The sequence below is a fragment of the Capricornis sumatraensis genome, chromosome 14 (genome assembly GCF_032405125.1).
Source record: "Capricornis sumatraensis isolate serow.1 chromosome 14, serow.2, whole genome shotgun sequence".
Taxonomy (NCBI): Eukaryota; Metazoa; Chordata; class Mammalia; order Artiodactyla; family Bovidae; genus Capricornis; species Capricornis sumatraensis.
In genome coordinates, this window is record NC_091082.1 from 76,799,028 (window position 1) to 76,813,700 (window position 14,673).

At 45.5% G+C, this 14,673-nt stretch overlaps 1 protein-coding gene across 1 annotated transcript in view; it reads right to left on the reverse strand.

Annotated features, from left to right (window-relative positions):
* PROX1 (prospero homeobox 1) overlaps nt 1–14,673 on the reverse strand; it is a 53,882-nt gene that overhangs the window by 20,980 nt on the left and 18,229 nt on the right. The window contains exon 4 of the mRNA XM_068985935.1: nt 10,887–11,081. Coding sequence (XP_068842036.1) covers nt 10,887–11,081 — 195 coding nt within the window. The remainder of the gene's footprint in view (nt 1–10,886; nt 11,082–14,673) is intronic.

The following is a 14,673-nucleotide window of genomic DNA, read 5'->3' on the forward strand; positions in this document are numbered from 1 at the left end:
CTATCAAAACACTGAAAACATCAGCACAGCAGGATGGATCTGTGCATTTTTTATGTGCTGGATATGTTCCGTAGACACAATCAGATTTGCTGGAATACTTGCCAACAGTCTCATAAAAAGTTCTCACAGGGTCATTTTAACCAGAAAGTGCTACCGAGATGCTACTCAAGAAATCCAACTTCTGAGGATGAACTGTTGCGACAATCAAAAAAGTCCCATTGGAGGTGAGGGAGAAAGCCATAACGTGGCTGCCCCCTCCAGCTCTCCCTATTGTCCTAGAATTGTAACTGTACCTCCAGAAAACACAGTCCTGCCGGAAGAGCATTATAGAAATGATGGGGGCAGCCCACATACTGTATGAGATTAGACTTTTAAAAAGGATTAGGGCTCCTTAATCTGGAGAGATGAAGATTAAGAGGGAGTAATGATCAAAGTCTATAAAATCAGAAAGGAAATGGAGAATATGGCCCTAGTCCTGTTCGTAAATCCCAGGATATTCTAATCAGGGCTACCCCTTTGGAGTTCCAGGGAAATCACTTTAACAGCCATAAAAAGAAGATACAATTTTCACAGCAGGTAATACATTTAGAGAATTATTATCTTGAGAAGTGGTGTACTCTGAGAATGAAGTTAGATTTTATAAAAGGTTTAAATAAACCCAAGGGTGATAAAACCATAATGATCTAATAATGGGAGGTTAAGAATGTTCTGGGGACATCCTGAATCTTTTGAAAATGATGCAATCAATGACAGGTACCCGCCTCTCCTGACATGCTCCCTGCCCAGGGCTGGTGGCCTAATGATCTGCCCACCTTTCTCCTCCCTTTGTGACCTAGCTTTGTTCCTAATATTCAGACCAGGGCTCAGTGACTAGAAAAGCTCGGAAACCTACTACAAACGGCAACTCATTCTTTGAAGGGGGTTTTCTTCGATTCTTACCAGGGTCTTTGTCCTAGGATTCTGAATAAATTTATGAACTAATTTTTTCCTTTTGGTATACCTTAAAATTAAAATCTACATTTTACTCAAACATAGAGACATTGGAAACATCTTATGTTGCAGTGGTGTGGGGATAAAATTGGTTAAACTCTCTACTGGAGAAGCTCCTCATAATACGCTAACACAGATCAATTAATTCACATTTAAGAGGAAATTAAACATACCGATTATGTAGTTCCCATCACAGCCCAAGATATTAAGCTCTAAAATTTACTGCAGTTAATGTAGAAATCAGCACACCTTAACAAAAGCTGTGGCTCCATCCAATACACAGAGGAAAACTTGAGAGAAATGTTTTAGTTCCTTCCCAAAACAGCCATGCATTCGTCACTTTCAATATCTAATAATAGGTCGTTGTTGGGGGCTGGGAGGGTATGACAGCAGAATAAAGGCGGGGGGGGGGCGGGGGGGGATTTGGGGAGTCGGTAGAGCGGAGATCAAGATTCCATTCAGAGAAAAGGAACCTTCCAGATGACTCAGTGAGGCATGAAGAATATTTTCTGTACTCACACTTTTTAGACTGCTTACTGAAAACCTGGTAAAATGTGGCAATGCACAGAAAGGAATAACAGAGCCAAGGAGAGGGAAGGGGTGGGGAGAGGTGGGGCTAGAGGAGAAAGGTGTCCCTCTCGAAGCCATATCTAATTAATGCTTCATTCTAACCCTAAGGACCACCATAAACTGGGAGCAATCCCTGGGTATCTTTTCAAAGGGCAAGTATGAAAACGTCAGTCCTCACCCTGGGGGCGCCACTCGGAGTCACACGGATTCATCTGGGAAAGGGCAGACCGGGAAGGTGGGAAGGGGTGGGGTTGGGTTCAAAGGTGCAGTCACCGTGCTTCACGTGGTACACTTTTGAAGGCTCTGGGCAAGCATGCCGGGACATCTGGAGTTCAGAAGTCGAGAAAAAGCGGGGAAGAACCAGGAAGATGAATACTCGATCATCAGCGACACAAAAGAACGGAGCAAAAAGAAGCCTGGATTTGGGCACTGGCGTCTGGCAAGGAGGCCGCCAGCAGGGCTAATGAAGCATTTGTGGTGCAGGACGATTGCCAACGCAACAAAGAAGATGTGCTTGGGCTCTGCAGATGTGCCAGGGCCCCCAGAGCAAAATAATGACATAATCACCATCAGTGTCACAGACCAGACTGTACACAAGGTGACAGGGGAGGGGGGAGCTGTAATACACACACGGGGAGGACCCACCGGGGCCCACTGCGGCTGCGCCCTGAGGCCCGGGATGCGGGCACAACCGCGTGCCCACCTCTCTCCAGCGCAGTCTCACTTCCTAAGGTGAGGCTTGTCCCATCACCCATCACCGGTGGCTTTTTTTTTTTTTTTCTTCCAGTCCTAGCTACTCCTGATGAAGCCACAGAAATCAGAAAAGCTTAGGAGAAATTTGGACTGGCTGGAAAAGGCTTGGAAAAAGAGAGAAATGGAAGAAATGAAAGGGAGAGAGTTTTGAGTCAGACTCCCTCTGATGCTGCTAAGCTCTGTGCTCTAACTTCCATGACCCTAGCCACCAAGCCTGAGGGATAAACATGAGCATGGGGTGTCGTCAAGGTTTCCCGCTGCAAAGAAAATGCAAGACATATTTTGGGGAGCCTGGGAGCGAGGGCCACACAGTAGCAATAAAGAGTCCACCTCAAAGAGCCCCACAACGACATGAAGGAGGAGGGGGCTGCCCTGCCCGTTTTAAACAAGGCTGCTCAGCCGGCCTCGTCACCTGGCCTGGCTCCTGCTCCGCAAGGTGGGTGTATTAGTACAGCTGTCTGGCTTTTAAGTGACTTTTGTCAGTTTGAAAGTGAAAGTCTGTTTGAGGAGCAGAAAGAACAATAACCCAGAGGCCGGAAGAAGGGCTGGCAACACAAAGGACCTAGACTACACTACTGTCCCTTTTCATGGCTTCTACTGAAAGATTCATAAGAATAACTTTAATTTTTTATGAACCACACCCCCCTCCCCGTTTTTGGTATGAGTATATTAGTTGTGTCAACTTCCCGATCCAGGGTTCTCTCTAAATAGCAAAGGGTCTGTTGTGAAAGCGTCTTCAAAGAGCGGTGGGGACAGAATTGCTTCTGGGCATCCTGCAGGTCCCTTTCTCCAGAAGACACAGCTCTGAGGGACACGGAGATGCTCTTTCAATACGGGTCCCTCCACCTCGAGGTCCCCATGAACACTCCGGCCCCATGACTTAAACCTCTCTAATGTGCTGGTTCAACTGCTCCTAGGAAGAAGGATTCTGTTTGTTTTCTTGGCTTCCCTCTGTTTCACAGGAACAGTAGTATAATAATCACTCATGGCTCTCTTTTCCCTTTACTTTTCAAATAGCTGTCTCCACGGCGCGTCTTTATTTGGTGTCTCAGCTGAAAGGGCAGGGGTGGGTGGGTGGGGGGAGGGGCGATGCCGAACAGCTTTCATTTGTTTTATGTCATGTTACCAAATAATTGGCTTGAGGCAATCGCTGAAGGTGAAACAATATTTTAAAACTGGGATAATCTACTTTCAAGAACCAAAGTCCGAAGCTTCATCAAAAAGTGTGTTTGCCCAAACACTTATTCTGGCAAATGTACACCAAAGCAGTTAAGAGAAGTGAGTGAATGATCCATTTTCTGCCCTATGGCTGAAAAAGAACCAAACAATTACAGTGCAGTCAAATCCTGGGGGCAGGGTTAGGGTAGGGTGAGGAAAATTTGATTGAAAATGTTATCTGCTACATGAAAAGGGATCACCAACTTCTGAACAAGCTTGGGGTTCGCTAAATGAGTCTGTTTAACCTCAGCGAAACAAACAGGCTGCTTTTCAAAAGGTGGTTAGAACCTCTACAGACATTTAATCCAGGATGGGCGGAACACAGTGATACTAACCCCCTGAAAGCTCCAACCACCACCAGCGGCACTCAGCGGAGAACTGGCTCCCTTTCTCCTATTGATAACCCTTTGTGGGGTGCAGAGAAAGAGGCGAGGCAAGGAGAACTGAATGTCAGACAATGACCATCATGCCACACAGTCTCTGAACTTTCCTCATCTCTGAAGGACAATTAATTATGAAGGCCTTCGGGGTAGGTCGAAGCAAGGGAAAAGCCCACTGCCATCCCAGCACCGCGGCTGCCCCCTCTGTGTTTGCTAAATGGCTTTGCCTGTTGGGGTACAGCCACCAATAGATAGATCACTGGGTAGGGTAGGGGGCTGGGGGGGTGGGGGAAGAAAGCAGAAGAATTTTTTGTGTGTGCGCCTGCCCTTGTATAATTCTATTCTCACTGTGAACTCATCCATACACAAAACACAAGGACAATTTTTTTTTTTTTTAAAGAGAGAAAAGCCACAGGGTAGGTTGCAGCAGAAACGGCCTCTCAGTGGTGTGTTAAAAAGGATGGTCTTTTTCACCAAATCATTTCACAGAGGCAAAACAGACAAACACAAAGAGTTGAGACTTTTTCTCCGACATTAAATGGAGTAACTGATAAGGTCAGACATATGATACCTAAAGACATGAATCTGTGAACTCTTGAAGTCAAAGGGCCTCTCTGTGCCGAGGAACAATCTTTCAAAGGAAATAGATCATAGAACTCCACTGAATCCGCTTTAAACTTTATGAAGCAGGAGGAGAAAAAGCTCTAAGTAGGGAAGCTTGACAGAAGAGCCTTGAACTATTTTCTGAAGGAAAGATGAGACCCTCCCTAGGCTGCCACAAAACATCTTTTTTTTTTTCTAAAGGCTCCTCTGAACTTCGATATGTGCCAAGACACTGCCATTGAAAGCCGTATAATTATGTGCTATAGCCACTGTAGAAAATGCTTTGTTCCCCCCAACAAAGGACAATAAGCAAAGTAAAGCGACATTACACTGTATCTTTTTCTTTAAGAATGTTGAGAAAGGTCATGGAATGCTATAACTAATAAAGCTGTTGAGTAAGGAGGTTTGAACGTTGATCTTACTGTGCTTGAATGTAACCCGATGACAAAAAAGACACAGGGCGCTAAAAATGCAACGACGTGACCAAACAGATGATAAACCGATGGGCCCGCTTCATTATACCGATCAACACCTTGAGTCCCAAAAGGATGGAGGTGCAGAAATGAAGGTTGGGGTCCACAAGTCGCCCCGCGCCCTCCCCCGCCCCGCCGCCCCCAGCCCCCACCCAGCCTGGTGTCCTTTACTGCTCTCTCCTTCAAATTTCAGGCAATCATCCCGTACAAGGAGCGTGTTCCCAGACAGCCATGTGCGTACAGATATTTAGAGAACATTCATTTAGTCTCTTAAAAGATCAATTTGGCTTGTCAGTGGGGGCACTGGCAGGGAAAGAAACAGTAAAGGTTTCTTTTCCCTCCTTGCCACCCACTAAGAGTGCGTTGTGCGATCATTTAAATGGCGCCTCAGCTTCGAGGCCAAAAGACAGTGAGAGGAGTAAAAGGGTTTCCCCTCCTGCGCCAGTTTTCCAAATGATCACTCATATTTAAGTGTCTATTTGGAGCAGAGGGAAGCGCTTCCTAAATCCACCTGTCCCCATTTTTCTTTAAAGAGATGACAGGGCGAAGGAAAGCCTTCCAAATATATTAAATCTTCTTAAACACGCACTGTGTGGCAGGCGGGAGTGGGCTGGGAGTGGGGGTGGGCCTGGTGGAGAGAGGAGATGCAGTGTGTGTGTTTAAGCGTCAAGTGTTTGGGTGGGGGGGGTGTTTTGGTGGCGGGGAAGGATATGAGGAGTCCCAGCTTTCCATCTTCTTTCTAAGGAGAGAAGACATAGAGAGAGGCCTGCAGAAGGACCCTTCCTGCTTGTCATGTGACACCTAGAAAAAAACAGTCAAACCACAAGCAGCAGGATGGAGCATGCCCCGCGTGAATTATGCGTATCTTAGGAAATGACATTGACAAGCCTGCTAATCAATGGATCAAGGTCTCTTTGCTATTTGCTCCTAAGCCTTCCATCCAAAGCCCTGGGTCTATCGAGGGCAAGGGTAGTCAGTCCCTCTTCCTTGGAGTTTGCACCCAGCCCGCAGTTAATTGGCTAGTCACTCATAGCCCACGGGGACGCCTGGCTGATCACAGTGGGGAAGAGCTAGCTTCCAGGACTGGAGAAGGAGAAGGCCGCTCAGGGCAGCCTGGAAGCTGACAGTGAGCCTTGTCTTCTTTCCGGCCACAGTTGTGAGGGAACCAGAAAAGCAATCCAACTGGATGTGCGTGCCCCTACGGTCAGAAGGCTCCGCCTGGATGAAGGTGCCCACCACATTCTCTTCCCAACCTACAGCCAGGCCATGCCAGACCCCCCATCTCTGGGTTGTTCTGCCTTTCTCGGAGGCCAGCCTGCCACAGTCAATCCAGAGTAGATGTCTTCTGGGTCTCCTCAAGCAGTGCGTTTAACCTCCGTGACTTACACGGATCGGTTGCCTTAGTTGAGTTCTTTGCAGAAACGTGTAAATGCGCCTTGGAAACTGACAGGGCGCACCACCTTCATTCTGCGCCAGAGTTGTGAGGGAAACAGAAGTAATAAAACTGCACTCCTATGCTTCTAAAGTCAGAAGTATCGGTGTGATTTAAAAACTGGGAAGGAATCCCAAATCTCCTTTCCCTCCCCCATAAAAACCAATTTTGGAAGCTCTTCCAAGTGAAGTGAGAATGAAGCATGGAAATATATACCATAACACCTGGAAAGACAAATTTATTGTTGCCAATCTTGTTTAACGTGAGAAGGGGGAGTGAAAAGCATGGACATGCCCCTCCGCACACCTTTGCGGACTCACGTTGGGAGGGAGGTGCCCGACTCCTGTCCTGTAGCCAACTTTCTTCCCTTGAGCACAAGCTGAAAGCGTGGTGCACCCTTCCCTGCCCCCCACAGGGTCTTCTTCCACCTTCCCTGGGTCTTCTCAAGCTCTCACCACCCCAAGTCTGCAGGCTGTGCCAAGAATCTTGGCAATTGTGTAAACTGATATAAAAGGCAGAACAGCCTCTCCTGTCACTTAGGAGGTCCTGACTCACACAGGCCAGGAAACGCAAGGGTCCAGACGAGGAGGGAGGTGCAAGCCACTCCTTCTGCACTAGTGATAAACCTTCCCCATCTGCTTAATTTTCCCAAAGGCCAGGGGTCAGCAGCCACTCCAGCCTTGAGAGCCATTGGCAGCGGGGGGCTGGAGGGAGGTGGGGCTTCGTGGTGACAGAGGCACCACCAGCAAGCTCATGACAGAGGCAGAGATGGAGCAGGAAGCTGAAAAAAAACAAGCGTGGGAGGAGAGCAAGAAGGAAGGAGAAAGTGGTAGTGAGAGACAGAAGCATCAGCCTTACCCCTGCTCTCTTTCCCTGGCTCCTCTATTCCCACATACTTAGAGCAACTTTAAAAACAGTATAAAGCTTTAGGCAAGCTGAAGTTTTCCTTGTGTTAATATCCATATCATTATTAGTACTCACATTAAATAAGTTAATATTGGTAGAACACTTAGAAGAGTGCCCATGATAAACAGGGGGCTTTCCCGGAGGCTCAGTGGTAAAGAATCCGGTGCAATGAAGGAGACCCAGGAGGCGAGGGTTCGATCCCTGGGCTGGGAAGGTGCCCTGGAGGAAGGCATGGCAACCCACTCCAGTATTCTTGCGTGGATAGAGGAGCCTGGCGGGCTACAGTCCACAGGGTCACACACAGGTGGACACGACTGAAGCGAGTTAGCACGCACACATGCACAATAAACAGAATAAACAGTCAATGCATGTTAGCTATTTCATCATTGCTACAAGCCACTGATTAACTGATTGAGAAATTTAAAACTGCAATCAAGAAAGAGGTTTTACTACTTGGCCAGCTAATACTCAGTTGGTTTAACATATTCCTTTGAATCGACTGGCTTTTCATGTAGACATACCTTCGGTCTCTCTACCAGGCCCCGTCTCTGTTTAAAAATGTAAGGAGAAACCAGGTGTGCGGTTCTCTACTTTACCATCTTCTTCACTTGCTCATTTCAGACTACAGATGTATCTGACTTGATCTTCGGGGGAGAAACTTAGATGTGTAAGTCAAGCAGTGAAGACAACAGCAGCTGAATCGGCTTGAGGCACTGGGTCCACCTCTGCTCACAGCCACCGCCCACACTGGGAAAGCGACCACGATAAGACAGTGGCTTTTTAAGCACCTCACTTAAGCACTGACCTCCACGCACCAAGGCACAGAAGAGAAGGATTATCTCATCTGAAGCTTTTCTGAATCCGTGCCCCAAACTTCCTAAACTAAAAACTAAAGAGAGGCTGAATTAAAAACTAGTTTGTGAACATAAGGGGCGGTGAGGCTGTGTATGTGCGTAGGTATGCGTAAGCGAAGGGGGCCTCGCAGAAGCCACCTCCTGCCTCGTGTTTAGCGCATTTCCGGAAGGAGTCTAGTTTTTTACCAAAGGAGGAATAAGGCCCAGAATAGTCCAATAACTTGTCTGAAGTCACATGAGAAGTGACAAAACTGCTCCCTGGGCCCCATCCTCTTTGCGCTGAAGCAGTCTTAAAATAGACACTGCAGATAAAGGAGAGGTGGCCTGGCTGCAAGTGGATATGATTCACAAAGAGACGAATATCAGATGGTAATCATATTAAAGGAGGATTTAGATGATGCTAAATGGAGCAGCTTGCTGGGTACCTCTTGATGCCAGCCATCCTCTGTTTGTGTCGTTTTGGCCCTTACACTGAGTAGGGGATTAAAACCAACCAGGTAAGGTTTAAATGACCCTAAAAAATCCTAATGGGCACTGTCAGGATTTGTTCTCTCAAGTATGTTACTCAGCAAAAATGTACAAACCAGCCCATGAATCTCAGGCAATTCTTTTATGAAGCTTGACGCATGCTGCCAAATGAGTATTTATCATAATAAACTGTAATTAGTTCACCAGCATACCGTTGAATTCTCTTAGCTCAAAGTTGACAGCAATAAACTTATTAGAAAGGGGTTGTGGAGCAGTGAAGCTTTTCACAAGATTTCTGTAAAACATTTAGCCATCGTCATCATGTAGGGGACATGGGTTCAATTCCTGGTCAGGGAACTAAGATCCCATATGCCATGCAGAGTGGCAAAAAAAAAAAAGAATTGCATAGCCATCATCATATGCCTCAGCTTTAGGAGAAACCTGCTAGGGTGTTCTGTATATATAGTAAAGCAGTGCTCTGTTATGAGACTTTAAAATAGTGAGGCAGTAAATACAAAAGGGCTTCCCTGGTGGCTCAGATAATAAAGAACCTGCCTGCAACACAAGAGACCTGAGTTCGATCCCTGAGTTGGGAAGATCCTCTGGAGGAGGGCAAGGCAACCCACTCCAGTATTCTTGCCTGGAGAATCCCATGGACAGAGAAGCCTGGTGGGCTAAAGTCCATGGGGTCGCAAAGAGTCTGGAGAATCCCCATGAAAGAGGAGCCTGGCAGGCTACAGTCCATGGGGTCACAAAGAATCGGACCCAATAGAGTGACTAAGCACGGCATAAGTACAAGAAGGATCCTCAATTCTAATATGTTCAGCCAAGGAAAATCTATGCTTATAACCCATTTGACAAGAAGAATACACTGGTCTTGGATATCAAAGAGAAACGGGTGGCTTGCAATATAAACACTCTAACTTTCAAGGAAAAACCATGACTTTCCCACTGCTAAGCTTCCACAGTCAGTTCTTTCTAAGCTGCCCAAACAGATCAGCTAAAACCACTGGGATACAGGCCCCTTCAGAGGAGTGGGGGTGAGGTGGGGCAGCGGGAGTCAGTTTGTTATTGACAAGGCCAGATCAAGGTGCCACTCTCTCCTTCAGTGCTGAGAACTTGGTAGGCACTGGGGTTTACCTATCTGTGTAAGGAAAGAATACTAACATAAGGTCCTCACACAAGCAGATGTGGGAGAAAAGTTCTCCTCGATGACGCTAGAAAAGGACCAACTTGGTGAAGTCACAGCCTGTCCACTCTTCATCATCAGAGGTTCAGCCTGCAGAACCCTTGCCACATTCCCACCTCCACCCACTGTTGCCCCAGCCAGTAAGGCTCAGCAAAATGCCTTTGTGGGTACTGGGAGATTCGCTAGTGTTGTCTCATGGAGAGCCACCACGTTGCAATGAAAAATGCTTGCTAAGGCATCACATCAGCCAGTAAATAAATGCCTTACTCATAGCCACACATCTCTTATTTTTGTGTAGATACTGCTTTCTGGGAATCATCACTACTGTTTCATAGGTACCTAGAATATGTAGGATGTAGACATACAGAAGTGTGTATAAGACCTTATGAATGGAGAGCAGTATGCTTCTGAAGCTATACGTATGCAAAATGAACACATGAGGGTGTCCTCCCAAAAGGACAACAGCAGAAACAGACAAGCAAAGATGTTGACGGAGCTCTTACAACAGGTACTTAGTAAATTCTCACACCATTTCTTCCAGAAAGGAAATGAATGCTGACAAAAGTTAGAAACCATGGACTCACTCCCCAGTCAATCCTTCTGGATTTTTTAAGCAGCAATTTTTGAAGCTATCACTGAACAGAGCATCTTATGTCAGCTATATACACGTGCCGGAACCTCAATGTGCAAAATGCCTCTTGGGGTAGAGACCTCTTTTCTGGAAAGGGAATCACTCTGTGTGTGTTCCTTGCTGCCATTTTTTTTGGATTGTCCACTTCCCTCTTATGTGGCCACACGCGTCTCCCATGCCAGCAGCAGAGGTGGGGGATGGGAAAGGAAGCCGAAGTGGGTGAGCTCCCGGGACTCTGAAGGGACCCACGGGGGAGCTCTTCGTTGACACTCCACACCTCTTGCCCTACTGGTGGACACTTGTGTGAGATACCAAGGCAAAAAAAAAAAAAAAAAAAGGACTGATTTGGGACATTTCTAAAGAAAATAATTTTTTTTTTAAAAAGGGGGAATGACCAAAAAATAAAGATGAATTCCTACCTCAAAGTCATTTGCCTTATTGTAGTGCATGTTCAGAGCTCTGTACAGCTCACAGTCTCTGGTTATAGACAGCTCTTCAGTACTGGTGACCCCATCGTTGATGGCTTGACGTGCGTACTTCTCCATCTGAATGTAGTAAAACTCACGGAAATTGCTAAACCACTTGATGAGCTGCGAGGTGATGCACCTGTTGAACTGTTAAATTTAAATGTTGAAAAGGATAAGAACATTGCCGTTTTTTCCCTTCATTCTTTAAGCATTTGAAACATTTTTAAAGTCCCCCTCTCCTCCTTACTTGGAAAGGTTCTTTTTTAAAATTCTACCCAAATAGTGGCAAGACAGGCAAGAGCAATGATATTCTCATGGGATATAATAAAATCGACCAACAATGAAAACTGCATCTCCACTCTACCACCCCTCAAATGGAAACCCCATGTTCTAAATCTGATTTTCCTTAAGCCGAATATCTTATTTGCAACATTGTTCTTCATCTTGCGGTAGAACCAATTGCGGTAGAACCAACTGCATTTGTATACTTCTTATGAAAATTCGTTCAAGCCAGAGTCCTGGGAAGTCCTTCTATTCAAGTACCAGCGGTGGTGAGTCACATGACTTCACCACTAGCGTGATTTGGGGGCGGGGGTGGGGGGTGAGGTTAAAAGAGAATTTGCGTTACTACACAACAATCTCATTCAGTGCTAAAAGTGGTTTTCACACAAAAAGGGAGGAATCTGGCACCCACTTAGTTTTCAGTCATGGGTGATCTCTGTGGTCATCAGCTGTGGTTCTACTTAATGTCTGCACATGGGACTCACGGTCGGCGCTGTCTGGCCAGACCTCTGTACCTGTTCACACACTTCCTACACACAGCCAGCACTGGAGAGGACCCATGTCCCCTTCCCACTGGAGTCTATGCAGTTTGTGGGGGGTGGTTGAGACACAGTCAACAAATGGCACAGACAGAATCTTTATTATGGTTTTTAAATGCCAAGTCACTACAACATGATTAGCCTTGAAAACTTTGTTTTCCAAGGTTTCCCGATGACCTTTCACGTGAAGATGGCTTCCTGCACTCACTGCAAAGGATACCATTCTTACTGACAGTCCTCTGTGCATGTAAAGGACAGATGCATCTCAACTTGCCAAGTCAAAACCAATAAATCCATAGCTTTATATCAGGCAGGCTGACAGTCAACCCCCTGCCTTTTGTCATCACAGGCATTCCCTTCTCTGGGCCCCCAGAAAAAGATGTACATTCATCAAAAATCAACAAAGACCACTTATCAAACACTGGCCATGAGAACATCCAGACTCCAACAAGATGACAGCTAAAGTGTGTATCGGGGCTGTAATTACTACACAGAAAGTTGTTTCTATACTAGCATAATAATAAATGAATGAAAATTTATGGCAGAGAATGGAAGGCACAAGGAAACAGGAGCAGGGAGACTGGTGTTTCTCCCAAAAGGCCAACTTGCATCATAATTGCCATGGAGTTGCAAGGGCCCTTACAGATAATTGACCAGAAAATGATTAAGTCATCAGCAAATCGCTTCTGCTTGCAAGAGTTCAAACATGTACTTAACCTATCCAAGAATTATATTTTCACTCTGTGTGCCTGCTCTGTCTCTATTCAGCCTTGCGGGGAACCCGATTAAAAAGACAACTGAAGGACCCCCGTTATCTGATCTTCTGGTTGCCGATTTCAATAGAACTTAAACCCATTACGATTTGCTGAACTTGGAGTTCTTTCCATTTTATCTCAGCAGTAAAATACACTGTCCAAATTTCCAGACACTGAGATAAGGACTACAGGCCCCCGTGACGGCTTACTGTTCCTTTTTAATTCTTTTAGAATAAGAAACAAAACATTACAAAATGATAGCAGGCTGTGCACTGGGGAATGAAAATTGCTTTGACATGGAGATTAGGCTTCTGCATTGTTACAAGACATTGTCTCATATGGACAAGAGTACTGTAGAGGAAAAAAATAGAAGGGTATTTTTTTTCTGGAATGGTCATGAATGACCTAATGGGGAAGGACAAAAAAGTAAGTGCACTTGCCATTATTTAGGAATGGGACATAAAGGGAGATTTAAAGCTTATTGTCAGAGAATGGAAATACCAGAGAGGAAGAATGGGCAGAAACAACAGACTCCCCAAACATGAGACAAGGGCAATGACCAGCACAACAGCTTGAAGAGCAGGCTTGGCCTCCACGAGGAGGGAACTCAAACGCACTGAAATTCGTTTGGTTTGAGCTGCTGGCCCAGCCAGCAGAGGCCGGCCCCCTCATTTCCAGATAGTCACCTTGGGGGAGGAAAAAGTGTACAACTTGAAAGAGTTAATGTCCCCCCTTCTGTAGTGGCTTCCCAGAAAAGGATCAATTGTTCTACCAAGGCGAGCTCTGTCGTGTTAATGTGTTACTGCAAAAACTGATCGCTACAATAAAGAGGCTGTGTTTCCACAGTGTACGAGTCTCTGTGACTTTGATTAATGCTTCCCACGGGACATCTCAGCCTCAATATGGGCTGGAGAAACTTCCTAAATATTCAATGAGCATGGTCAAAAGATGTATAAAACAAATCAATCTGACACCTTAATCTGGCCGAGCAGCAGTTGACTCAAGGGGTGGAGGGAATGAGATACATCATTTAACACCGCCGGCTTGAAAAGCTGTGAGCGTCTGTTCTTCAAAGCTAAAATGACACTGAATCTGTTGTACTTAGTGGTCTAAGAGTTATTAGTTTATACATTAAAATCAGCACCCAGGAGCGCCCAGGAGGATGGTGGGGGCCCAGGGATCCTCGCCTATGTCTCCCACTCTCCCCTTTGACCTTCTCAGAGGAGCCGGAGGCCTGATGAGCTGAGGTTTTTGTCCGGCTGAATGCGAGTAAGAAAATTAAGTTAGACTCTCTGTGAGGACACAGAACTTTGTTTAAGATTCTCACTCTGGGAATTAAACTAAAACGGCCCTGGTTTTGTCTGATGGGATATGTATATGTATCTATTCACCGTAGAAGAACTTTGCTCACCAAGTCAACATCTCGGAGTTGTATGGGATTTCCTCCTATCTCTTTTTTTTTCCCAAGGTAATTTAAAAGCATTCACCTCCCTCCCAAACAGCAGTCATTTGTGGAGAATGAAGCATAATAGTCTGGCTTCTAAAGACAGATAGATACAAGGGAGGAAGCATCGCCTTGGCGGGTCTTGTCTGACACTGGCTGGAGATTCACTCAGCCCAGCACTGTCTCCCAACTGTGTCTGAGATCGATAGCTACACCCCAACTTATTCACCAACAGATTTTCCACTTGTGTTGTTTGTCTTGGTTTTTTGCTTGCAAAACGAGCCTCTAATGACTATTTGAAATGAAGTGACTTTATGATTTAGAAAGGGCTATTTTGCTAGAATTAGGAATTTTCTCTTCATGTATGTGACCACAAACAAGTACATACATGTGTCATTGAGACAAATAGTGCTTGGTTCAGAGACACATGGATATGTCCTTTTTAAGATCTAAGATCCAAGGTTTCATTTCTGATAAAGCTCTAAGGCCTCTTCTGCAATAACTAGGAATCTCCCAATTCTTTGGTTTCTTAAATCTGGACTGAAATAAAATTTTGGATCATATATTTATATTCAGAGAAACAGTTCTTTCAGCCTTACAAATAAGCATCCACATTTACATATCTGTATCTAAAGATATGTATGTGGGTATTATACACAAACACACTACATACGTATATACATACATATATATATAATACACATGAGTATATGCATCAT